This window comes from Spizellomyces punctatus, assembly GCF_000182565.1.
Source record: "Spizellomyces punctatus DAOM BR117 chromosome Unknown supercont1.7, whole genome shotgun sequence".
In the NCBI taxonomy this organism is placed as follows: Eukaryota; Fungi; Chytridiomycota; class Chytridiomycetes; order Spizellomycetales; family Spizellomycetaceae; genus Spizellomyces; species Spizellomyces punctatus.
In genome coordinates this window covers 195,365-220,121 of record NW_015971543.1, presented here as the reverse complement: position 1 = coordinate 220,121, position 24,757 = coordinate 195,365, and the positions used below count along the sequence as shown (strand labels likewise).

Genomic DNA, 24,757 nt, shown 5'->3' with positions numbered 1-24,757 from the left:
ACTGCCTGTCGGCGGTGGAAGGATGCTGTTATTGTGTAAGTTGGTAGCTGAAAGAGCATGTTATAAAACTATATGAAACGATATTCATTTCAACACCATCTTCGGGTCCATGTCTTCTTTCAAGCAGGTTCGAACGCCAATGTTACCCTTTCCCAGGGGTACGAGTGGCCTTTGAGCTCGGTGATAGGCTGTTACTCCCGGGACTCATCCTCGAGTTTAGGCATAATCTCTGGGACGGCGCAGCATTCTTATGAGAGCCCGTAGGAAATGTAATGGTGAAGACTGTTCAAGGGAGGCTTCAGTGCCTCCGCAAATGATATCTGATACTGTAGGACTGTTATATATTTACAAACATTCAGTAAACTTAATCTATGTACTACAACATCCACATAATCAACAATATTAGAACTACTTATATCGGACATACTTGAGAAAGGCTCCGAATACAGGAGCGGCTGCGGTGAATACTTCCAGGGTTGCCTGATCTTGGGAGGGAAAGTGAGGGAGATCGAACTACAGACTGCGCAGGAATGCCCATCTTGCGGGTGTGCCGTGCGAGCAACATTTTTGCACAGTTTGGGCGTTGCCGAAATCCAGCCTTTTGATGATGGACGTAAACCTCCTTCCGTAAAGCCGCTGATTTTGGTCGTGGTCGGAAGCCAGCCTTTTCAACATGTTCGCGTAGTTCTTTCGTATCGGTGACTGAGTGAATCGACACAAATGTGTGGACATCTCGTTGTGTGTCAGAGCATCTTCCATCCTCTAATTGATGTTTCCGAAAGACAGTCTTGATCCATTGGCGGATCACGCTAGCACTGGTTTGCTGATGAGCGTACATGGCCAGAAATATGTGGAAGCCTAGCGGAAACCTGCAGCGCAGGGAAATGATGTTTGTCAAAGGCTTTAAATTTTGGAGAGGCTTACCGTCATGCTCCCCATTAACCCGATATCAAAGGGACAAGGAACCCGTCAAGGCACATGTATATCTACAGGAAGACCCATATCAAAAGTCTTTCCTTTTTCTCCGCGCTATCAGAGGATCTTTCATACGATCATCTGGTCCGGCCGTCGGGATGAAACAACCTTTGCTAGGCGGCTATGGATCGCTACCTCCTTCCAAAAAAAACGCGCGTGTGTTGCTGTCCCCCATCCGTATCGGAGCGGATTATCCTACTATCAGAGACATTACACGTGAGCAGAGACTTGTAGTATCTCTCCCACCGACGTCATCCAGCCAACGTCATTTCAGCCAAAGAAAGATCGGTCTTGTTTATGCGGATTACATAGCAAGCGAAAGGCAGGTGAAATGGGGAGAGAAAGCCGATATGAATTTGCACAAGAAGGATACGAGCGGAACTGAACAAGAAAAATTAAACTCAAAGGGACTTCATAAGTGGCCAATCTGCATGGCAGGCCATAGCGAGGGGGGGCCATCTCGAGTGGAAACAAAAAGCGCAGCGAGGCCTTTGGCGGTCCGCCACAGTTGCAAAATGCCGGTTGATCCACAGTTTATTTTTCCTAAAGCACTTGATTTGATGCAAGTAATGTCCTCCAAAAAGCTAATACAGCTTCGCCTATACTAGTCGTGATGCTTTCAACGGTAGTAGACCACGCGGTGGCCAAGAGGTTCCGCTTGATCTTTGGTATTCTTTACCATGGTTGCAGGATTTCTTGAGCACGGCAATAAACGCATCGCCCTGGTTGCATTAAGAGACTCGCTCTCTAAATGCTTATGCAATGTCCACTTTAGCACAACACAAAGTGACCAAAGGCTCCGCTGTTTCACCCATCTTCTACCATGGTGGCCGAGCCGTGCAGAAAGACCATGTCTCCCACGCTTCCAATGGTTGGTCATTCTTGCTGTTATTTATTACCCTCTGCGTTCTTTTCGCGCCAGTTCTTGAAGGATATCTTGTCGTGGACCCAGCTCGTGGTTTTGTCTGGTGCCGCGGCACTCCCTTGCTTGCGCGAGGCTAATGACCGAGAGGGTGCGGCCGACTCGGTCCGCATTGTATTTGTGAGCAGAGCTGTATTCAGCAGGGTCAGGTTTCTAATCCCAACTTAAACCTAACTATATATGACTCGATTTGTAAAGGACCTCCGGAGTATATTTTTAGGGTTCTGGTTCTAGGTATTGAGGGTATATCCTCGAATTTGATAGGCAGCTGAGCACATCCAATGGCTCCCGTCACGCAATCGCGGATGTGAGGCAGGCACCCTCCGTCCACTAGGTACGCAAGGTTTGAGTTTTGCCTGCCTTGAAATGAGATATCGGCACCGGTTAAGAGCATGGTGGGAACGATTAGTGTACGAGTTGACAACAACAGATACGATCCAACATGTCCCACGTCAGCGTACTGGACATTCACCAGCTGCGAGTGCAAAGGGGAATTTGAACGCCATTCCAGGTGCAGCAAAACCGAAGGACAATATCCCTAAAATCCGAATCAAAGCTTCGCAAGTTTCACCCGTAGATGTCAATGACGATTCCTCGGCCAAAAGCGTCGAGCAAGGCAGCAACGCCGATGCTAACCTTACTGATGCCAACGTCACCTTCCTCGATGTCACATCCCTGGAAAGTGATCGTTCGCTTCTACGACGTTATATGAACCCTTTTACCCTTCACTTCCATCATACACGTACTGAAGAGCACTACTTCCGCACACAACTTCTTCCCAACCGAGTTCTTCACCTCCGATTACTGGCGTTCCTTCAACTGTTGCAATACACGGGTATCATGTTTCCGACCTATCGAACCGAGTACGCGAAATTTGAACGGAATGGCCAACGATTTACGAGAGGATTCATACTGTTGTGGGTTATTTACACCCTGAGTTGGATGTTCATTTTATTTGCGACAGTGTGGAAGAGAGGGAAAGTTTACATCTGGCTGTCTTTGAGATCAAAGACTTGGCGTATTGCATTGACTGCACTGGAGGTAAGCGTCTCTTTCCGGGACCTACGAATCAAAAAGCTAGTAGCTCGTCGCCAGATTCATCAATACTTGTTTACCACCAGACGTTTGCCGTATGCGCCGGGGCTGCCTGGGACTTTTACCTTGCACCAGATGCTGCGGATCCAGTTGGGCCGGTGTCAACAATATCAATTTTATATTTCACCATATCGAGCGGATTTGCAGCGACATATCTGCAAGGAGTGGCTGGTCTGTTTGCGGTCAGCATACTGTGCACTGTGAAGCTAGCTTTTGTAGCGCTTGCTCACGGTGCCTACCCGGCTGTAATCTATGCCGTACCCTTTCTAATAACTGCCATAGTGTCCTATGGCCTAGTTGTTGCCGGAGATCGAAAGCGTCGAATAGGGTGAGAGCGTGATAGCACACAAATTGAAGACTGCAATGATCTGAACCAGGATATTCACAGGCGGCCTCCTTCTCTCCCTTTCCAGATACATCAAATGCCAGGTTGTAGAAGACCGTCTTGCGCAGATGAGGCTTGAGCGCATGAAGACAGACTACCTTCTCTCCTTATCACTTCCGAAGTCAATTGTGGCCAAACTACGAGAGTCTGGAATAGGAAGATCTGATCTGATCGCAGAGAGATTCCCTCAAGGTAGGCGAATTCAGGTCCTTTCATGCAATGCGCGTTATTTTTGACCGATGAACTCTTAGCTTCCGTCATGTTTTGTGATCTCAAGAACTTCAAAGAAGTAGCATCCACATTAGGGTCCACAAAAGACGCTTTGGCTCTTCTTAACGGGATCTTCCAACATGTGGACGAGGCGATTGAAGATTATAGCGACGTGACCAAGATAAAAGTGTGCAACCCCAAATTACTCTTTCTTCGCTTGTATTTCCGGCTTTGACCGTCAATTTCGTATGATGTAGACGATTTCCACCAAAATTCTCCTCGTAGGTGGACTGCATAGAAGCAATACCCATCTGCGTCAGGTACGCTTTCCCACACAGTAGGTCGCAAGTTCAGATACTCTGTAGCTTACCGATTCCATATCTGCACCGTTCCAAGATGCTCGACCTGGCACTTACCCTTCGGGATTATTTCAACAATCCACAATTATACGACATTGGGGATGAACGCATCTCTATCAAACTGGACATTGAATTTGGTGTTGCACTAGGTGAGGAAAGTCAGGCGCTGAATCACCGATGAGACTGCCATTTCTCATGCATACTGGATTGTAGGTCCACTGGTTGCTGGAATTGTTGGACGCAAAAAGTTTGTTTACGAGGTATCGCAGCCAGATTTTACGCTCCAGAATGGGTCAACAGAGATAGTTAATCTAACTACCGTTTCGTCCTATCTGACCTTCACCCGAATCGTCATAGATCTATGGAGACGTTGTAAATACAGGTATGAGCTAACCTTGATTTCATTGTATAGGATATGCAGCTAACTGATTACGCATATTTGTAGCTAGCAGGTGAGGAATTATTGAATCATCATTAAACAGCCTACCGGCTTGTTAATTGACCTCCCACCAGAATGTGCTCTCTTGCACATGAGCAGGAGATCATTGTGACCGAAAATGTGCAACAGAAAATAGTTGGGGGTCTGTTCTGTTTGTACAGATATGCTTATAATTCTTGCTACTGACTTTCCAGTATTTATTAGTTTTCGAAACAGTCTCACTTGGAACTCGCCCTGTCAAAGGAAAAGGAGTCATACCAATATATTCTGTAACTGGACCGGTTGAAACTGCAGAGCTGTCGGCCTCCCGACGATACTCTCGAAAGTCCAGTTTTACGCCTAGCGCTTTAGAAGGATTAGCGTCTCGGTTTGGGTCCGTGGCACGGATCGATACCGCAATTGTGAGTTCCGCCTATGCAAGAGCACCTTTATCTTCCGACGTGGAAGACAGCGTAAGCGGGCAACTACCCACAGTTAGCGAAGAGGGAGGAGTTGAAACTCGATCGGGGTTCGGCTTTCCTAATTCAACAGGGCATGCCGGGACATCCAAGATACTTTTGGATAGATACTTGAGCGTTGGTTCAGCAGGGCTCGCATTGGGAGGCGGAATGGACGCTCATCATCCAGCCAAGGTAGCTATGGGGGTAGCAACACTAGGGAGTCCGTTGACAGTGGCGAAAACAGGTCGAACAAACGTTAGCCATGTGGAGAGAGAATTTGGTACCCTGACTGCCAAGCCGCATTCTGAGCCAACCCGTGAAGCGGAACCTCACGAACCAAGTATTCTCGCAACGATGCGAGAGGTAGCCAGTCCAAGCAATGTAAAGCCAGCAGCTGAGGACGAAACGGGTCACAATCCTGAGGCAAAGGAAGTACTGGTGGATGTAGTACAGCGAATGTGCGCCAAAATTGATATATCAACTGCTACGGGCCTCAGTTACATGAATATTGTTTATAACGAATTCGACCCACTTGGAGTACGCTTCAAACATCCTCTGATTGAAAATCGGTTCCGAGGAGACTTCACGGCAGACACACGCGGCCCGTTTGTGAGAGCTGGTTCCATAGTGCTCTTATGCGAAATATTATTCTACTTTATGGGGATATATAACGCCATTAAAAATGGCGTTCAGCTAGTTGACACGCCTGAAACCTACTATCTGATTCTCGGATGTGGAGTCGCCAGCGTTGGGCTTCAGCTGCTGGTAACCGGAGTGTCAGTGTTCGCGGTGGCAGAAACGTCGGCACCTTCACGAAGATTTGTGCCCCGCCAGATTATTTTCTGGATATACGTCTGCACCATCTGGATTACGATAATCTGCATTACTTTGCCTTGGAGTCAGCTTGGACATTATGACTTTATGACTGGTTGCGTCATACCACACATTGCATTCTTTTTCTGCATGCGAATTGAGGGGATGATATTCCTTTGGCGAACCATTGCGGCTTCCCTTGTTGGACCTACTGTCGTGATCATGCAGCTAGCTCTTGGCCAAGCCGTGTGGCAGGAAGCTGCATGTATGGTCCTCAGTGGATGTACATGGGTTGCGATTTTCTACTTGATGGAGAAGCGACGGAGGGTGGATTATCTCATCGATTTGATATTGGATACGCAGGGAGAACTTGTTGCAGACGAAATCAACAAGAGTGCAGCAGTTCTGCATAGCATATTACCGCAGGCGGTGATTTTGAAGCTATTAGAGGATCCGACAAGTATTGTCTATGAGGAGATGGACATGGTGACGGTTTTACATATGGACATTGCAGGGTAAGTTGCAATTGACCATTGTCGGTTACAAAACTACACAGTCACTTATTCCTAAGCTAGCTTCACAGCCATGTCGAGTAATCTAGAACCCTTGACTATCGTTAAAATGCTCAACACACTTTTCACTTACTTTGATCATCTCACCGAAGAGTATGGCGTGGAAAAGGTACTAGATTTGTGCTTTTAGGAATTCATACTTTGTACTAATATGAAGAATCTATAATGCAGATAACGACTATAGGTATAGGCACTCTAATTTAGTGATACGTTAATTGAGACGCTTGGCTGATCAAAAGATCTGATTTTCAGGAGATGCGTACGTTGCTTGCTCATCGCTAACAACATCGGCAGAGCCCAAAACTGGAGCCCTGTCAATATGCTTGGTCGCATTGCAAATGCAAGCATACGTTGAACAGCAGCTAAATACAAGTGCAATTGTGATGCAAATCATAAAAAGTCCATTGAAGATGCGAATCGGCATACATACAGGTACGTATCAAATTATGTATTAATCATGAACTGCATCAACTTACCAGTGAGCAGGTCAAGCCTGCGGTGCGATTATGGGTGGACCAAAGAACTTTCGGTATGATGTTATCGGAGATACCGGTAAGTTATCATGACCTTGCTGCAAGACACTGGAGAGACAATTCAACTGATCGCCATTACACTTCAACATGTGTAGTGGTAATCGCTGAAAAGGTAAACTTATTTACAAAGCAAATTTATGACTCTATAGGTCGTCAAACTAATGTTTTTACAAGACCCAAGAGCGCTGTCCCGTTGGTGACGTTAGCATCACTGCTTCTACATATGCCTGCGTGAAAGATTATCACGGATTCAGCTTCATTCCGCAGAAAAGTGATGGTCTCCCCAGTAGTCAACGCAGCTATGTGCTGAAAGCATCTGATGAACGCATCGTCAGCACTACGGCCGATTACGACAACCCACCTACCACACCCACACAAGGGTCTAAAGCATCGTTCAGCGCAGGAACCTCGCGGCCTTCAAGCGGAGCCCTTGGTATGGCGCTTCGGACTGGACCAATATCTGGGTTGGGGCGAGGGGCTCCTCTACTTGGAAGACCGCCTTCAAGGCAGAGTTTTAGCATGAGAAAGGGCAGCATTGTCCCGGAGGAAATCAATGGACTGGAGGGTATGAGAAGCTCTAATACTGGGTCGTTTGTTAAGAATTTCTTTGGGAAAACGGAGGAGCAGGACGAAAATGAGGGTTTAGATTTGGAATCTAGAGGAGTAAAGCAGGACTTGGGCCAGTGACGTTGGGATTTTTTTTTTTTGTATAGTATTTAAGAATGATACCTCGATAGTTAATCGCTGGTCCAAACGACATGGAAGAATTCAGCGTGGCTTAGCAAGCTCTCCGCTCTCATCTTCGTGACTGCTTGGGGGGTTTGTTGGGATCTGCTGAATGGCACCTCCAGCGGCATCTTGTCGGTGTTGGCGGTCATTTCTTGTTCGACTTACTGGTGGACAGCTCAACGGCAAGCGTTTTTCAAATGCACAGGTTTTGCGACGCTCAATATTGCCCTATCGAAATCTTTCCTCGTTCCCTGTCCACAAACCTCGAGAAGTGGACGTTCCCTCCCCAGTAAAAACAGCGCAAGTGAAACCCAGTTTGCCCATGTCTGGTTCGCAGTCCCGAAATCCCCCCAGGTCTGCGCCGTGGGTTGTGGGCGAGTACTCCCACTTACCACCGCTCGACGCCTTGTCGCAGGAGATCAACGATTTCATGAAATACATGTCGTCTTGCGAACGACTCCAAGCTGTCAGAGAATCAGTCATAGATGTATATAGAAACATTGTCCAAGGGTCCTTGAGTGGAAACGTAGATGTTGCGTGCTTTGGCAGTTCTGCCACCGGCCTGTGCTTGCCAACAGCTGATCTGGATTTAGTGATTATCGGCAACGAACGGGTGAAAGACGGGGATGGCACAACTAATGTAAAGCAAACCGAGGAAGGCCGCCAAAAAGCGATCAAACAACTTCGCCGAGTACTGCGACATATTAGGAATGGCAGAGGGCTCGCTACAAAAACCTTTCTCATCCGTGCGAAAGGAATGCCAATCATCAAATTTATTGATGTGCCCACGGGTCTGTCTGTGGATATCTCGTATTCTCCCTTCAACTTGCCGTCTGCTGATGGAGTCGCCCATCTGGAATATGTGAAGACATCGGTGCAAGACGAAAGAATTCGCGCGATAGTGATTTTCCTTAAATACCTATTGTACCAAAATAAGCTCGATTCGCCCTCCTCCGGCGGATTGGGCGGCTTTGCGACCTTATGCTGGGTCGATGCTTTTGTAAAGGCGTGGGACAAATCAATCTCGGATCCGCTTCCGTCAGAAACAGAAGTCGGAAAAAAAGACGCTGGCCCAAGCTTGATGCAGTTTCTCAAACTGTACGCTACACATTCTGACGAGACCCCCGCAATCGATGTGCCCGCGGTCAAGTACACGGCAAAATCTCTCACGATTTTGGATCCTGTCATGCCGCAGAACAATGTGGCAAAGGCTTTCAATCAACATGCAAAACTTCAGGCACTCTTTCAGAGTACCTATACCAGGTTGGCTCGTTTCGTGTATGATAGCCCTCGGAAGAAAAATACTGGAGTACCGGATGATGGCATATTGCGGCATGTTGTCCAGCTACACAAGGCAGACTTGGATCATAGATCTAGGTTGGAGAGGATGGGGGCGAATCTCCTAAGAAACCCTCGTTCGCGACCAATCCTATCGGTTGGTCAATCACGAAAGAGTGGGAACACTATGAAATTCCAAACAGGCAAGAATAAGCGAGATAACTCATGGAATGTCGCGCAAAGAAAGATGGAAAGATCTTCCCCTAGCATCCAAAGTTCGACCAAATCCGCTGCAACAGATGATTTGAGGGGGAGATTGAACCAAGCTCCTCCACAAAGCAGCAAACGGCGTGATAGAGAGGAACATGATAGTTCCAATAAGAAGAGGAAACACAAGTAGAGTCGCTTGGTAGCATGCATTCTTCTCGCCTTTGATACAAAGCTGTCGAGGGGAGCGCCCAAGGGGAGTCAACACGCAGAGGGAGGTCAAAAGACAACAGGACGATGAAAAGCAAGCTGGCTAGCCGTACACAATAGGAAGATATCGACCGACGATGCGATGGCTGGGTGTTTGCAGATACGCTTTCATTGTTAGCTGTACCCAGTTGTGGGCTGACTCGCCTGTCCCCGTCCTGCCGATTACATAGAATCATTGTACATAGTTCAATACGAGAAAAGGGACCTATACTGAGAGGAGGCGATCCTTTCTCCCAGCATCCGTGTTCCACGGGTATCCGCAGGCTCTACAGTCGTTACTTTCATATGCCAACCTCAGGGAGATCGTATTCCATCCACAATATAATATATCACCATCACTATCAAGAAAGACGACCCGCTGTTGCCATTGCCATCAGCAAATCAAACGGATTTTACAATCTCATCATTGCAGATCATGGGAGGTACGATCTCTTTCAACTTCTCAGGGCCTTGCAGTTTCTTTACCACGGCAAGTGCAAATTCGAAGGCTGTCCCAGGTCCTCGGCTGGTGTGAAAGATATAGACAAACGAGGTTATGGCTCAAGCAGGGAGAAGACATTTTTCTAGAGACCAACTGACCTTGTGATGAGATTTCCGTCGACTACCACTCGCTCTTCTTTATAGTTGTAATCTAGAGACGTTGAAGAATAAGAATATGCTCAGTGTCCAGCTCTAGCATTGTCCCCTTACCTTGGACTAACTGGTCTTTCACACTCGGATGAGCGGTAACACTCCGTCCTTTGGCAACTTGAGCGGCTTTGAGCACAATAGGAGCTAATGCACAAGTGAATGCTTAGTCACACAACTCATGCAAGTGACTGCAAAGTATTACTAACAAGCGCAAATGATCGCCACAACTTTTTGTTGGCTATAGTATTGGCTCAAGAGTTCATGCACTGTCGAAGACTACGCTTCTGATAGGTGAGTTCCTAATGCTGCAATTTACCGTTGCCAGCTTAGTCGTACTTTCGAGAAAGCTTCGGCACCACCCATGCCTCCAGGAAGAAGGATTGCGTCGAAGGTCTGAAACGATTACCGTAACTTGTGAGTAAAACTGGCAGTCGATTCTCCTCTCTAATATCAGATAATGTTATTCTACCTTATCCTTCACAGCAGATAATCCTGTATCCGGAACAATTTTAACATGTCTGCTACACTCCACAGTATTTGGTCCATTCAGACCAGCCACTGTAACGTCCACCCCCGCACGACGAAGGATATCGATGGAAATGACTACAGGAAGAGTCTTGGCGTTCATTGCTCCACAGCTGACAATGAACGGGGCACACGTTACGCACCAGCTTCCATCTCCTCATTACCATCTGTGATAAGTACAAGTGCACTGGGAGCCATCTTTATGTGGATGGCCAAAATGCTGCTGTATGTGAAGGCCAGATACAAATGACGAACTCGAGATGTGAAATCATGTCACGTGGTTCGTATTGGAATAAACACAGTTTTTCCCTATCGTTTTACTGGGCTTGTAAAATGGAATTGGACCTCTGGAGGCTTCTGAATTCAAGTGCCAAATACAGGCCTTCTCGGTATGGGACTATTTTTGAGGGCAATGTCTTTCCCGCAATGGATCCCATTGATACCTCACCTCTTTTTTGGTTGGATAGTTATTACTATGATGGCGCAAAGCGCTTGAAAGTTACAGAATCACAAGTGAATGCCTGTGTCAAAAATGTTTTGGGGTAAAAAGCAAACGATGGAACTGTTTGATCGTCGCCGTCGCGGATGCTAGTGCCGAATTGAAGCACGTGGAGCGATTACGTATCAAGTTTTCTTGTCCTTTTTGGATCTATCCTTCAACCTGCCAGAAAACCTCTGTCAAATAATGTCCAACTCTTCTAGCAATGATGACATGAAATATCCTACAACGTCCAGGCAGGGCCGTCAGCAACAAATTTACAATTCTGACGGTGCTCGTCTGGTTGTTGGTGTCGTGCCTATCCTCGCAAGAACCAAGCAGGTAGTTCTTGTGTCTAGTCGAACACGAACAAATGAGTGGATACTGGTATTACCGTCCTACTGAATGCCCATGTACTTGCATGTCCTAATCAGATTATGTTATGGTCGGGTGTAGCCGAAAGGCGGATGGGAAAGCGACGAGACTCAAGGTACGATCTGTAATGCCAATCCACTATTTCAAAGTCTTACAGAAACCCTTTTACAGAGGAGTCAGCGTTGCGGGAGGCATACGAAGAATCTGGCATCAAGGGAACCCTGACTCGTAACATTGGCACATTCCCGCACACAAAGTACTTTCCTGACAGCGACATCCCCACATGCGAGTTTACTTTCTTTGAAATGGATGTAACAACATTTTGCGAGGATTGGCCAGAGCAGGGAGAACGACAGCGACGCTTGGTACGTTCACATACATCTGTCAAGTATGTCGTTCCGGATGGTATCTTAATGAACGATTGCATTTCCCTTTGTTTATCACCATTGAACAGTTCAATTTTGAGGAAGCTTCGAAGCTCCTTTCTCATAAGCCATTCATGCATCAAGCTTTGCTCAAGTGCTCTCTCAGAGCACAATAGACCCTCACCGTTTCTTCTTCTTCTTCTTCTTTTATTATCTGATTGTTGAGTTAGTCCTTCTCTGAGACTATTTTGCATCCTAGTGCGATCTCACTATGTTACCCTTCTCATTCTTGAGATCTAATCCGTTAGAATGAATAGAAAACTTTGAAACTCGTTTTAGCAGATGAAAGGAATCAACCTGCACGAGGAACGACTTGGCACAGAACAAAAATCCGTGGGCATGTGACCAATTGGAAATCATGTGGGTTGCTGCGCGAAAGACAAAGGAAGGATACAAGGTTGACTTGGCTTTCCTACTCACGGGACTACACTCAAGTATTTTGGGGGAAGGAAGCCAAGTCGGTTTTCCAAAAGAAGATATCGCTTGGAGCGGACCATCTTGTGAATAAAAAGTATATAAGGAGGGCAGCTTGCCCGTCATTTTGCAAAGAACTTTATTATACGTTTCTACCTGCCTATCAACCGCACCTTAAACCTTCAAAGAAATGCCTGTAAATGTACAGTATGGATGTATATCTTTCTCATCAAATCCCACAAAGGAACTTATAATTTTGTGTTACAGCCCAGCGAGTCAACATCACAGATGATCAATCCTATCGTCATCGACAAAGTTGTTCATATTGGTAGGTGTTCAATGTCAAGTAATCGAAATCGGCGCGATATATAGATCTGATCATCTACCAGGGGCATTAACCTGGCACTTGGACTTGCTCCGACGTTTCAAGGCCTTGGAAACCGCAGATGAGGCGACGGATTTGCACTACTTGTATGCAGCCGAGCAGCGCTATGGCATCTGGCTGCATCTGTTAAAGGACAAGACAAGTCCCGCTAAGACCCCATTACCTCCACTTGGTGAGTAGTGCTCTTTTCAATTGTAGGCGCAAGTGAAAATAAGTCGTTAGGGAACATTTCCCTTATGGCCAGCGTTTGAACTTCCTGCTTATTTTATACTTGGCTCTAGATGTTCTGTTGATGTGGCATGCCCATATGCTCAACCCATGGAGATACCATGAGGACACATACCACATCTTTGGAAGAGAAGATTTGCCATTTGCATTACCTTTGGAGGAAGTGGTAAGGTTGCGATTAGCGGTTCGCATTTGCGCCAGGCCCTAATTTTGCCTTCCAGGCTCTTCTCTCCAGCGAAGATTACGTCCCGGATAGGGCTTCGTTAGATTTCTGGGACACGAATACAGGGCTTCCCTTTGAACTTAGGCATGATAAGCTCCCAGACCTGCAGTATTCATGCGCGTGGTGTTCCTTCCAAAAAGCCGTATCGGGACCAGAGTACATCCAGTACCGCACAAAGGGCGCTCCACTCAAATGCAAACAGTGCGGGGAGGAAAGCACTGTCGACAATGCTTCCGCGGTCCGGTTTCTCAGGGACGTGCGCGAGTTTCATTTGTCTACGGAAGTTGATCCCCTCAAAACTGCAAGCATCATTCGGTATGTAGCGTTGCCCTAGCCGTAAATGCGCGTCCCATCCTAATAGTTTGTGATGTATAGGGGCTGCCTTTTGAATACTACCACCGGTGTCATCGACACGAAAGCATGCTTTGAAGATTTAAAAACGCTCTTCCGACCAACGGCTTCAACTGCCAAGAAGGTCGTCAAGTCGCTTCTTGAGCTGTCGAACGACAAGTCATGCTCTTGGTCTATAGTCGCTCCACGACTAGTGGTCCTCAAGAAGACGCTCTCTAACCTGCCTCGTACCGCGCTCCGTCACCGAACAATCGCCATGCTCAATTGTGCATACCAGAATAACGTGACAATGTTTTCCACCGACCTTGTGGCAGCAGTTAAGCGTCAGCGAGACTTTACGGGGAAGATGGTGGACGGCACGGTGATATGGGATGCTGCTCAAATGGCACGGGCCACTGTTCGGTACCATAAGTTCTTGTTATTAATGGCGCACGAACATTCCTTCCTTGTACCAACCTTAGGTTTGTCCGTTTTGTAATTGGAGCAACCCGATGCAAAGAGACTCACATTATTCTTCAATCTTACCAGATATAGATCTGGCTTGGCATACGCACCAACTGCATCCTTCTCACTATCAACAATACGGCCTCAAGCATCTAAGACGCATCATAAATCATGATGATACGGTTTCAAATTCCCATCTCAAGAACTCCTTCGCACACACAGCCAGACTATGGAAAAAGCATTTTAATGGTTTGTTCGTCTGTCTTCAAAGTGCTTTATATATTCCTATGATGGTTAACAAGACGTCATACCACCAGAAATATATTCGTGCGACCTTCCACCCCAACGGGGCCTGCTTGAAAAGCTATTCTCAGCCCAACCACCGACACCGTACAGAGAAAAATCTACCGGCTTCAAGTTCATAGACAGATTCGATCCCAAGGCCAAAGATTGTCCTTCCATACATTCAAAGCCAATGACTGCAGTGAACAAATACGGGAACAGAACGATTTCGGATTCCAGTGCCTCGCATAATCATTTGCCATTCATTTTTGTTGCCGGGTGTGCGACTGGAAGCTTTGGGAACCCCGGGTTTGCAACCGCTGCGTGTGGCACTGGTGACTTCCACAGTGGTCACGGGCACCACGGTGGATTTGGCAGCGGAGGGTGTGGCAGCGGAGGATGTGGAAGTGGCGGATGTGGAGGAGGTGGAAGTCATGGCGGATGTGGGGGAGGTGCAAGTCATGGCGGATGTGGGGGAGGTGCAAGTCATGGCGGATGTGGTGGAGGAGGATGCGGGGGTGGGGGATGTGGCGGTGGGGGATGCGGGGGCGGAGGTAGCTAACATGCGCTAAACACCAGCGTTACGCTGCTCGACGATCCTCCTGCATCATGCTCGGACAAGGGCTGTCGACATTCAAGCACTGCGATTTATTCCAAGAAAGCAAGATCAAAAAAATCACCGGTCCGATATTAAGTATAGTTCAATGCCTGGAGCAATTCTGGTACATGTAAAAGACGATTTCTTTGTCAAGTTTGATAGCTTAATGTGTAGTTAGATAAAGACCCGTTTTGTGGCTAGTTGCAAACTGATTCCTTTCAAAGTCTCCTGTGTCTGCTTCCTGGGGCGGGGGCGGGTGAACATTTCACTGGTGTGATGTTTTGTATTCGAGATCCATTGTACAAATGTACTGTAAAGTTATCATTAAACATAAATCATAATAGCGTGCATCCCAGCGCCTACGCAGGCGTAGGTCTTGCAGTAAAATGCAAGCAAAATGCACGACATGAAAAGAAAACAGCAGGTCGCTAACTGTGTTTTGGACAGTCGCGATCCAAGGCAAACATCTGCATGTAAAAATTCAAAGCGCAATTTCTTCGAATTAGGCAAAGTAAAATCTAAAAACCTACTTTTGGAGGAACATCGGAGAACTGCAACAGTAGCGTTTTGTTTTTGCTTCTTCCTTTGACCCTCATATCCCACCATGGAATAGTCCCTACAATCATACAATGCATTTCATAAGGACCTGTCTCTTCGCCTTGCTGTCATTCTTAATCAGCGTCATTCCAGTTTGCCAAGCCCAACAGCCGTGCGACACCTCAAAGCTCCTCTCATGTCCCCTGCCACTAGTATGTGTTCCGGTCCCGATTGTGTGCGTCCAGGCGCCCTGCCCAGCTTCAGTTGGTCGTTGCACACCCTGGGCTGAGGCTGGATTGCCTAAAACAATCACTTTGATCACACCCGGAAGCAGTCGTCCCAGTCCAACCGATAACACCAAACCAGGGGAGACTTTGACGTTCCCTACTGCTATGCCCACTGCTATCCTTGTGAGTAAGGCTGAGAAGCAAATTTGGATGATCTTCACTAAATTGTGTGAACAGCCGTCAGGATCTCCGTCTGCTTCAACTACGAGAGACGCATCTGGGGAAGCGCCTACCACCACCTCTCGAGGCCGGCCACTAGTAACAGCAGTTGTTGAAAGTGGGGTAAAAAGATACGAGGCACCAGTGAATATGTTTATGGCCGCAATACTGGGGACCTTGCTGTTAATGGGTGTCCCCAGACAAATTATAATGTAGAGTTAACCGAACTATGCATATATTTTTCTTATGTCTAAGCTGATATTGTGGACGGGAGATGACGCTCTATACAACTCTTGGAGTTGAATATAGAGCAGCAAAGACTTTCATAGACTTAGGACTTGCTTGTTGATGCTCCGGCCTGGCGAACCGAATTGAGAACGATAAGCAGCTCGTTTGCAAACTAACCGAGGAGAATATGATGATGGAACCCCTGCATTAAATGCTTGCTATTTGCTAGTGGCCGCCGTCAAAGGTTTTCAAAGCAGTGGGCAGAAGATATCCGCTACATCCCAGCAAGTCTTATCCGAACTAGTGGTGGAAGGCTGTTTGTCCAGTAAGCGGATCACCTGACAATCCTGGTTCTTGCGCTGGTTCCGCTGCGCACATGGACGCAGATCTTCCAACCAGGAATTGCGCGTTTGCTGTGAAGTGGGTTCGGTACAGACGAGAAGGGCATTTTCTTGACCTCTTCTCATAACCTCATATTAGCGCTCAGTTGCACGAGGTGTCAATTTCTGTGGCATGGGGGCTTCGGAAAGCAAAGCAACTTCCGCGTTCACGTTGAAAGAAGCCATATGGGCGGACGGGGACGCGGATGGGAGTGCATTCAATTTGCACCGGGCGGTCAACAAGGCGACTGGACAGCCAGCGTCGGTATTCACGTTCAGAAAAATACGTGGTCAGCCGGACGATGGGGATGATGTTGCTGTGTTGGGCAAGGCAGTACAGGTAAGCCCCCCATTAACAAGCTGCTTTGGAAAGTGCAAGCAGCTCACTACTTTCACTCCTCTAAGCGGCTACGAACAATACGCCATCCTGGGATCATAAAATTCATCAATGCAGACTTGGACCAAAATGGAGTCTTTATTGCAACGGAGCCGGTGACCCCACTTTCAAAGGTTCTGGATTCTTTATCCCCAGAAGAAGTCTCCATGGGCATATACAATATCTTGGTGAGTATTTACCTTGTCTTTTGGCATGTTGATGCGTCATCCTTATGCGCATGCGTTTTGATAGAAAACGGTCGACTTTTTGCACCGACAAGAGCTGTCACATAACAATATTCAAATGGATTCCGTTTTTGTTACCGGTGCTGGTGAGTTCGGGCCATCATTGTCGAGTGAGCCAAGCCGTCAAAATATCTAACGTGACAACTGACTTTCCAGACCGAAAGTGGGTTTTGGGTGGAATGGAGTACGTTACTTCCTTTGACGAAAATCCTGCCGCAATCCTTCCGAAAGTCCATCTTCATTTCCCTAAAGACTCAATACCTCCAGAGGATGTAACTCCCACAAAGGTAGGTGGACCATCCCTTTCAGTGGCTTGCTTGGCCTTCACAAAATATTTACCATGTTAATTATAGCAGGAAGGAATTCAGCCGGATGCCCGGGATGCATACGCATTAGGAAAGCTAATCTCAGGATTGATTGTTCCATTTATGACTGCCTCGAAAACCACCAAGCATACCAGCAGTGTTTTTGTCTGGGGAAGTCTACAATCGGCCGCCGAGCGATTGTCGTCGCAAGACCCTGCGGATCGTCCACGTGTAGAGGATGTCTTACATGATTCTTTCTTTGAGGACAATATATTCATCAATGTCGTAGAGAAATTCTTGAAGGAAATCCGCGCTATTGATCCAGAAATCAAACGGGAACGCTTTTCGTGAGTTGAACGCATACGTAGGGAGTTGAACACACGGCCTAACACGCCATTAGTCACCTAGCAGCGGAGATTCGGTTACTACCCCCCGCAGCAACTGTAAATTATGTCCTTCCTCTTGTGTTGACCCGTGATACCCTCTCGGAAACTGGTGCAAAGGCCTTTTATGATCTGCTGTTCGTCCCAAAGATTGGTAAATCTGGGAAAGGTCGGGATTCCGCGGCGGGGATTCTTCCAGTGGATATATATGATGAGCAGGTCCTGCCCTTTATCGAAGAGATGCTGAAAGTGCGGACCTACAATGTGCGTATGGTCATGCTAGAGCTCTTTGATAGGTGGGTCATGTGCGCTTGCGCGGTGATGTCGCTAATACTCATGATACTGTTTTGCTCACATCCAGATACTTGCCAGAATTGTTGGAGTGGGACAAGAGCTTACTACACAGTATACTCATCCCAGAGGTTGGTAACACGTCGAGTTAAGGCTAGGCAGCACAACACTAAGCGAATGATATATCTTTTTGCAGCTTGTGGCCGGTTTAGAAGAGGCCGATGATGCCATTTACATATTGTCCCTTTACTCCCTGTCATCACTTGTTCCACGCCTTTGTTTGGACACTCAATCAGCAACACCTATTGCAACATCACGCGATGGCTCAACAATATCACTTTTAAACGCAAATACCGAAGAAGCTACTCAACCCATTGGAGCGGGCATCACATCGATGCCATTCAGTCACGAGCCGCGATCAACGAATCCAAGTGGCCTGCATGATGAGACGGGCGAAGCCAGTGGAGCTCCTAAGACGGTGCGGAAAAAGACTTCCTTGCCGCCGGCAGATACCTCATCAACGATAACGGGTGCGCCGCCGATACGCCGAAAGGCCAGTCTAGTGCTCATGCCTTCGGGACCAGATTTCGGAGATAGGAAGGAGGCATTGCCCGTCGTCAGAGCGAAGCGGCAAAGTGTGGTGCCCATGAATGGCCAGGTAGAGAAGGGTGCAGCAACCGGAAGTGGTTCGGGAACTGGTCCTGCGAGTACTGCATCTCCTGCAGCTCCGGAGACTCGATATACTGCACAATTGTTGGTTGAGAATCTGATTATTCCGCATACATTGAATGTATGTGTCTCGGATACTATACCGATGGAACAGAAGTGGCTAGTGATTGATGGATTGGTCACATTGTGGAAGAAGCTGTGTGTGATGGAAGGGACTAGCAAGGTATGAATGGCGAGTGAATGAGTAGTGGCCTCATTTTGATTGTGTTAGGCTCAATTTCTTTGCCACCTGCCGATTGCAGGGATCGCCTGACGTGCGGTACCTGACTGCAAGTATCATCAAATGCTTTCACTTGATTATGAAAGTGCTACCACCTGTGTCAAAAAGCGAGTTCTTTTGTCAGCAACTGGTTGGCGACTTGGAAGGGGTTGCGGACTCTTCAGCGATGCATTGGCTTCCTAAAGTCATTGAACTGGGTGTGCCATCCCTGAAGGATGAGAACAGGTGAGACTTGGCTCGCTTGTCCGGATTTGCAAGAATATGCATTTTAACACTTTATGGCATGCATTAGAGATGTCCGTCGCCAGATCTCACAAGCACTGCTCAGGATCATTACTTTTATCAGTACAGCTATGGAGCGTGCTCCGACAGTGGCGCGTAAACGCGACGAGAGCAGTGTAGCCAGCAAACTACGTAGAGTATACGGACGTCTTGCCCGAACTCGAACGATATTTCCCCGAACAGGTCCAAGGGTGACACCAACTGCATTCACTTTGCATGCTCACCGCTCGTCGGTAAAGTCCGATGCAAACCCCCGAAACACTGCAGAAGCGCTGGCGTTTCAGTCTATGCCTGATCTTGATACCGCGGCTCATTCCGACGACGGTTGGAACGATAATTGGGGCGATGAACCTGAGGTGCCAGATCAACCAATAGAAAATCAACCTACAGCATCAGGAGATGACGCATCCACGCATGGGTCAGTATATGCAGAATCATACAGCAGTGGGCCAGTGCCAGATCAATGTAGCGTGAAATCGAACGAAGATGCTGAAGCCGAGCGTCAGAAGAAGAAGGAGCTGTTACGAGTCAAACGGGAAGCACGGGAAGCTGAGTTGCGGTTAAAGAGGGAAAGAAAGAAGAGTTTAAGGGGTACATCGAGTTTGGGCAACTCCCCAGATCCTAGTCCGGTTGATCGTCAACCAGAGTCACCGACCGATAGCCAATCGCTCAATGGCAATGCCAGCAGTGAGGCATCCCCACATACTATTCCTCCTGATCCAAGCCATCTGCCGAGTCCGACTGGCCAAGCTCCTGACGGGGATAAAGTTCCAAAGTCCGTAGTAGAGGAGGTGGATTACTTCAAGGATATGGAACCAACAATAACCCCTCCATCTCATATTTCTGCTGCAAGCGCTGATGGGAAAAGTCCAACGACCCTCTCAACTCCCCTCATCAGTGGTAGGCTAGCGATGCAAGAGAGCTTAACCGATCTTAATCCAGTAAGTCCTCCCACTGACTTTTGCTGACTGATCTCACTAGACTGAGATAACTGACTGCTTCTTATTCTGTGACAACTGTTAGACAGGTGATGGATGGGGTGATTTAGAAGGGGAGGATTTACCCGGTTCAGAGCATTAGTGTTTTTTATAATTATTGTTTATTTATTTTTGACGGGTGTGTGTGAGTTGACCCGGTACTGGGATGAATTTTTCATGAATTTTGGGCTTTAGAGAAAGATGAATGGAAAGGAATTGTACGGGGAACCCCGTTGATATGCAAGAGAACTGATATGCACTAGTATTTTACCTATCACAAACATGTAAACTTGCTAGCCTACTTTAGAATTTTACGTTACATACAATGCCAGAATGATCAAAGCATACACTGCACACATCATGCAAGATATCATGACTCGCTACTTTCCGCTACGCTTGCCAGAAGACTGAGTACCACCGACATTCCTAGCCCCGGCAGACTCATTGCGAGCTGCGGCAGATTGAGCTAGCAAAGCTCGCGGCCGAAACGTCCTGTTCGGCTTTGGCCTGAGACGATTGGATGCGGGACGCTGCAGAGGACGTCATGGGCGTTTGACTTGTGGAGGAGTCTTTGGACATTGGTTTATTCTGTGGTTCTCCGTTGTACTTTTGAAATGCGAGTATAGGTACAGATTGAATGTTGACACGTTGTGAGAATGGTGTTTTTTTAAATAAAACAGATTAGTATGACGAGTGAGAATGACAATTACACGGGGTTCGAGCTAACGCCGTCGCAAGCCATTAGGAAACTGTCAAGAAGTGGTAGCAAGACGTAACAAAGTTGATATTTAGAGAGACTAAAGTTTACAAGTCATTTAAAATGGGTGAACTTTCATTTGACGTAGTGTAATCCGCCATCTACTATACGCAATAAAAGGCTTTTGCTATCTAAACTGGGCCCCAAAAGTGTTTTCATTTCTTGATGGCAATGACTCTAATCCGAACATAATCAAGCCACCATCGTCCCTCGTCATCACACAAAACGGGTTGACATTCCTCAATAACTTCACTCCGGACGTTTTCACGGTCACTTTCCGGTACAGCTTCTAGGAAATGCGTCGCAAAAGAGGAGAGCCATCCGTTTAGATCTGTTGGAAGAAGTGTTGGACGGGGGATAATCTCCAGGTGAGTGGGAGTAAAGTATGGGTCAAGGAGTTTGGCGTAGTGATTCGTCCTGAGGATATGGGATGTAAGATGGATATTTTATAAAGAATATCGCGCGAGATGGTCCTTACGTTGGGAAAAATAGCATGAGGTTCTCTGCGTTTGGCACATTGCGTCTTTTTAAAGCTGCGATGAGGGCAGCGTGGACACAGGCAATGTTGCCGTGTCCACCGAATTCAGCGATGAAGGATCCGCCGGATTTCAAGACTTTATGTGCACCGCGAATCACTGCGACTGGGTCTCGTTTCATCCAGTGAAGGGCTGCATAACAAAAAGAGTTGGATGGTTGTTTTCATTCTTTTGTGCTTGTGTGAAATGGAATGAAAACTGTACCTGCGTTACTAAACACTTTATCAAATCCCTCACCAACCCATTTACTCGTCTCAACATCAAATCCATCCAAAACCTCAAAGATAATCCGGCCAGATTCCACTTGTTCTTTGCACTCCACTTGAGCAGCTTCAATCATGGGCGCGGAAGCATCGACACCCACAACTGAGCGGACATTGTAATCCGTCACAAGCCTTTTAGTCAACTTGCCGTCTCCGCATCCCAGATCAAAGATTCTGTCGGTTGGTTGGGGATCAAGGAGCTCAATGATAGCACTCGTGTGTTGCTTTGAGTGGACAAAATGTCCGTGGGTGCCGTACAGAGAGGGAGACCAAGCTTTGGCATTAATGGGATCGGGAGTGGTCATATTTGAGTAGACCTTGTATTGCTGTTCAAGTGCAATGGGTGGGGTCAGCAATCTATGGCCATGCTTTTATAGCAAAGCCGACAACGAGGAGGGGAGCCCTTGGAACACTTGTGTGTCCATCCAACGGTGTGCGTGCTGACGTTGATGAGTCATGAACATGTCTCCCTGGGGCACAGAATTGATCTTATCAGCGCGGATTTGATCGGCTGCGCACAACGTGATTTACTGGCTATTGCGTGTGATGGTCGCCATAGGTGGATGCAAGTGATGGATGGGATGGATGCAAGAGGTTCGTCATAGGGTGTAGGAAACTAACATCAAGGACAAGGGGCCACATTAGTTGAAAGCTTGAAAGCTGGCAGAAGATAACTCCATTTCAAACAATCACACCCACACGCACGCCCGCACACATGTGACGTCTATCTAACATTTTATCGACAATGACACTACGTCTACTTCTAGTACATATCTAGTACTTCACAGTGATCACAGGAGATTCCCAAGTATCATACGCAAAGGGCAGCTTGGGGTTAGCAAAGTGCTTCAACGCCGAGATGCGGATCTTGTACTTTCCAGCAGGGACTGTGCTGTTGTCAGGAACGCCACCGGCAGGCACGTCCAGAGTCTTTTCACCACTCCATGGGATGTCAATCTTGTCAGCGGTGCCGTAGGATCGGCCTTGTGAACCCAGGGTGACAAGGTGAGTCTTTGGCTTGGGAGCCAATAGTGACGCGGGAACAATGTCGACAAAGGCTTCACGAGTTGGGTAGGCAAAGGCCAATCGGATAACCACAGGGCTTTGGGTTGGGTTGATGGTGATGGGGTTTGCGAGAGGGGCGAGGGTGTTGTTTTTGACGGAAAATGCACCGATGGTGGGGCCATTTTTAGGATCCTTCTTCAAAAGAGTTGGGGCCCGGCTGTAGTCACCTCGCATGCCGACGTATGGGATGGTAAGAGGTGCAGCGTTGGTAGTGCCCTTCTTGGAGGCGATGACAGGCTGAACGTTGATGAAGCCAGAGTAGATGGGCCAGAGATCTCCAGAAAGGGTAATAGGAGGAATGACAACGGCATTGATGGTCACAGTTTTACCTGCGGGGATGGTGACTTCCTTTTGGGAAAACATGATTGTGGCCTTTTCGTTTGAGTGAACGGGATGAGCAAGGGGTCGGTCTGAACCTTTCTCAGAGCCAGTGAGGGCCACGGCGCCAAAGTCGCTCAACTTGTAGGTGGTAGGGCTGTCGTAGTTGTTGGTGATGCTAATGCGCTGAACGCCGTTGTGGTGAAGGGTGTCGTTCAAAGCAATGCGCGATGGTTGAATCAAGGTACGAGTGTTGATAGTCTCAAAGATATCAACCAGACCAGCACCTTGCTGCGCGACAGATGCGAAGCGGGTCGCATCATCACCCTTGTTGCTAACGTGAACGGGCTTGGCGTTGTTCTGGAAGTAAGCCTTCACCAGCTCGGTGTCCAATTTACCGCGGGCTTGCACAAAGAGCGCAACTGTACCGGCGACGTATGGTGTGGCCATCGATGTTCCAGACATGGAGAGGTAAGGAGTGGGCATTCCCGCCTTGGCACCAGCAAACTTGGATGCGGTAGAGTAGACGTTACCACCAATACCAGCGAGCTCGGGTTTCATTTTCAAATCTCCATCGAGACCAAGGGATGTGAAGCTGGAAGGCGTGCGAGCGGTAGGGACATCAGAGATACCCAACTCGTTGGTAAAGGTCCACACTCGGTTGGGTTGGGCTTTCACAGCATTGACGATGGCAAGACCGGTTTGGTCGTCCAAACCACCTCCAGGGAGGCCGGCAGTACCGAAAATGTTGATGCTTCCAGGAACGTTGTTGTAAACAAGACAACCAGCGGCACCGGCAGCCTTGGCATTTCCACAACGGACGGCGGATCCACAGGCAGAACCCTGTTGGAAGATGATGACCTTGCCCTTAGCATCAATGGTAACTGGTTTACAACCATCGTCAAGAGTGGTTGTAGGGTCAGCGTTCGGGTCTGGTGACAAGAATCGCAATCAGTACAGCTCAAGATGTATAAGGTTGTCGAAACACTCACTGTTGATGACAATTTGTCCCTTCACTTTTCCGACCCAACCGCCACCAGCGGACGAAGGAGCGTAAGAGTAGGACTTGCCAGCATCGTCAAAAATGCTGAATTGCACCAACTTGGAGTTGTCAATAGATGCAATACTCCATCCTTTTGGCGCAACAGCTGGTGGACCGGTGGTGAAGACACCGTCCTCACCGTCGTTTCCGGCAGCCATAATGACGTATGTTCCTTTACTGGAGACGCGATCCGCCGCAAACACGGCGGGACTGTCTGGGTAGGGGGAACCGCCTCCAAGACTCAAGTTCAAAATGTCCATACCATCGTCATGGCCACGGTAAATGGCTTTGGCAATCACATCGTCACCAGCGGAGCCATCGCAACCAAAGACACGGTAGGCACCAAGGGTGGCCTGTGGAGCAACACCGAGGAAAGGAGTAACTGGCGCCCATTCCTTGGCCATTCCAGTGGCATTGGCGGCAATGATACCAGCAACATGGGTACCGTGGGACACGTCAGAACATTCGTCAATCGGGTCAGCGTCCTCAATGGGTTCGTTGAGACCGGTGTAAGCATCCCCGACGAAATCCCATCCTTTCTCTACCTTGAAGCCGGGACCGAAGCCACCACCCAAAGCGGGATGCTTGTAGTACACTCCAGAGTCGATCACACCGACCTTGACGCCTTTACCATAGATCTTGAGCTTGTCGTGAACGTCCAAAACACCAGTGAGACCATGGGCTGATTCGAGGCTAGGGGTTACAGTACGATCGCCAACAGCAGTCATGATGGGCTTTGGTCTAGGGATGGCACGAACAGGGCGAACACTAAGCACTTCTGGACGTTCCTTG

The 24,757-nt window shown here is 47.8% G+C and overlaps 10 protein-coding genes across 11 annotated transcripts; 6 read left to right on the top strand and 4 right to left on the bottom strand.

The window, feature by feature from the left end:
• Positions 1–317: 317 nt before the first annotated feature.
• On the bottom strand, positions 318–1,268 carry SPPG_09191 (uncharacterized protein). The gene has a single exon (XM_016757348.1). It carries the CDS (start codon positions 836–838, stop codon positions 413–415), a length of 426 nt encoding a protein of 141 aa, XP_016608105.1. The 5' UTR covers positions 839–1,268; the 3' UTR covers positions 318–412.
• A 206-nt stretch (positions 1,269–1,474) lies between these two features.
• On the top strand, positions 1,475–7,480 carry SPPG_04407. 2 transcript variants are annotated; one of them, XM_016752647.1, is made up of 17 exons: positions 1,475–2,938; positions 3,019–3,320; positions 3,406–3,569; positions 3,629–3,774; positions 3,845–3,907; positions 3,984–4,095; positions 4,160–4,206; positions 4,304–4,328; positions 4,392–4,398; positions 4,460–4,527; positions 4,590–6,153; positions 6,214–6,319; positions 6,382–6,394; positions 6,463–6,642; positions 6,697–6,762; positions 6,839–6,855; positions 6,918–7,480. In XM_016752647.1, exons 1-17 carry the CDS (start codon positions 2,264–2,266, stop codon positions 7,428–7,430), a joined length of 4,068 nt encoding a protein of 1,355 aa, XP_016608104.1. In that variant the 5' UTR covers positions 1,475–2,263; the 3' UTR covers positions 7,431–7,480. The 2 variants fall into 2 exon arrangements, with proteins under 2 accessions (XP_016608104.1, XP_016608103.1); XM_016752646.1 differs by having other exon boundaries at positions 3,381–3,569.
• Positions 7,481–7,558: 78 nt separating this feature from the next.
• On the top strand, positions 7,559–9,491 carry SPPG_04406 (uncharacterized protein). The gene has a single exon (XM_016752645.1). It carries the CDS (start codon positions 7,582–7,584, stop codon positions 9,148–9,150), a length of 1,569 nt encoding a protein of 522 aa, XP_016608102.1. The 5' UTR covers positions 7,559–7,581; the 3' UTR covers positions 9,151–9,491.
• SPPG_04405 (DJ-1 family protein) lies at positions 9,236–10,605 on the bottom strand. Its single transcript, XM_016752644.1, has 7 exons — positions 10,526–10,605; positions 10,327–10,460; positions 10,194–10,250; positions 10,064–10,133; positions 9,918–10,001; positions 9,807–9,858; positions 9,236–9,732 (listed from the first exon to the last, which is right to left on the bottom strand). The coding sequence occupies exons 1-7, from the start codon at positions 10,578–10,580 to the stop codon at positions 9,609–9,611; spliced, it is 576 nt and encodes a 191-aa protein (XP_016608101.1). The 5' UTR covers positions 10,581–10,605; the 3' UTR covers positions 9,236–9,608.
• A 462-nt stretch (positions 10,606–11,067) lies between these two features.
• Positions 11,068–11,776, top strand: SPPG_04404 (uncharacterized protein; the record flags this gene model as incomplete). The annotated part of the gene is made up of 4 exons (XM_016752643.1): positions 11,068–11,247; positions 11,317–11,350; positions 11,407–11,600; positions 11,690–11,776. 4 exons carry the CDS (start codon positions 11,068–11,070, stop codon positions 11,774–11,776), a joined length of 495 nt encoding a protein of 164 aa, XP_016608100.1.
• A 488-nt stretch (positions 11,777–12,264) lies between these two features.
• Positions 12,265–15,005, top strand: SPPG_04403 (uncharacterized protein; the record flags this gene model as incomplete). The annotated part of the gene is made up of 9 exons (XM_016752642.1): positions 12,265–12,276; positions 12,342–12,402; positions 12,464–12,631; positions 12,741–12,853; positions 12,909–13,225; positions 13,286–13,722; positions 13,790–13,954; positions 14,023–14,157; positions 14,228–15,005. 9 exons carry the CDS (start codon positions 12,265–12,267, stop codon positions 14,557–14,559), a joined length of 1,740 nt encoding a protein of 579 aa, XP_016608099.1. The 3' UTR covers positions 14,560–15,005.
• A 109-nt stretch (positions 15,006–15,114) lies between these two features.
• SPPG_09190 (uncharacterized protein) lies at positions 15,115–15,837 on the top strand. The gene is made up of 2 exons (XM_016757347.1): positions 15,115–15,532; positions 15,587–15,837. The coding sequence occupies exons 1-2, from the start codon at positions 15,215–15,217 to the stop codon at positions 15,782–15,784; spliced, it is 516 nt and encodes a 171-aa protein (XP_016608098.1). The 5' UTR covers positions 15,115–15,214; the 3' UTR covers positions 15,785–15,837.
• A 364-nt stretch (positions 15,838–16,201) lies between these two features.
• Positions 16,202–20,328, top strand: SPPG_04402 (SCY1 protein kinase). The gene is made up of 11 exons (XM_016752641.1): positions 16,202–16,516; positions 16,582–16,740; positions 16,805–16,883; positions 16,954–17,084; positions 17,151–17,449; positions 17,503–17,781; positions 17,847–17,907; positions 17,973–18,668; positions 18,748–18,950; positions 19,018–19,948; positions 20,031–20,328. The coding sequence occupies exons 1-11, from the start codon at positions 16,310–16,312 to the stop codon at positions 20,085–20,087; spliced, it is 3,102 nt and encodes a 1,033-aa protein (XP_016608097.1). The 5' UTR covers positions 16,202–16,309; the 3' UTR covers positions 20,088–20,328.
• Positions 20,329–20,744: 416 nt separating this feature from the next.
• On the bottom strand, positions 20,745–21,944 carry SPPG_04401 (uncharacterized protein). The gene is made up of 3 exons (XM_016752640.1): positions 21,482–21,944; positions 21,220–21,409; positions 20,745–21,158 (listed from the first exon to the last, which is right to left on the bottom strand). Exons 1-3 carry the CDS (start codon positions 21,843–21,845, stop codon positions 20,897–20,899), a joined length of 816 nt encoding a protein of 271 aa, XP_016608096.1. The 5' UTR covers positions 21,846–21,944; the 3' UTR covers positions 20,745–20,896.
• A 255-nt stretch (positions 21,945–22,199) lies between these two features.
• Positions 22,200–24,757, bottom strand: SPPG_04400 (uncharacterized protein). The gene is made up of 2 exons (XM_016752639.1): positions 23,916–24,757; positions 22,200–23,855 (listed from the first exon to the last, which is right to left on the bottom strand). The coding sequence occupies exons 1-2, from the start codon at positions 24,691–24,693 to the stop codon at positions 22,315–22,317; spliced, it is 2,319 nt and encodes a 772-aa protein (XP_016608095.1). The 5' UTR covers positions 24,694–24,757; the 3' UTR covers positions 22,200–22,314.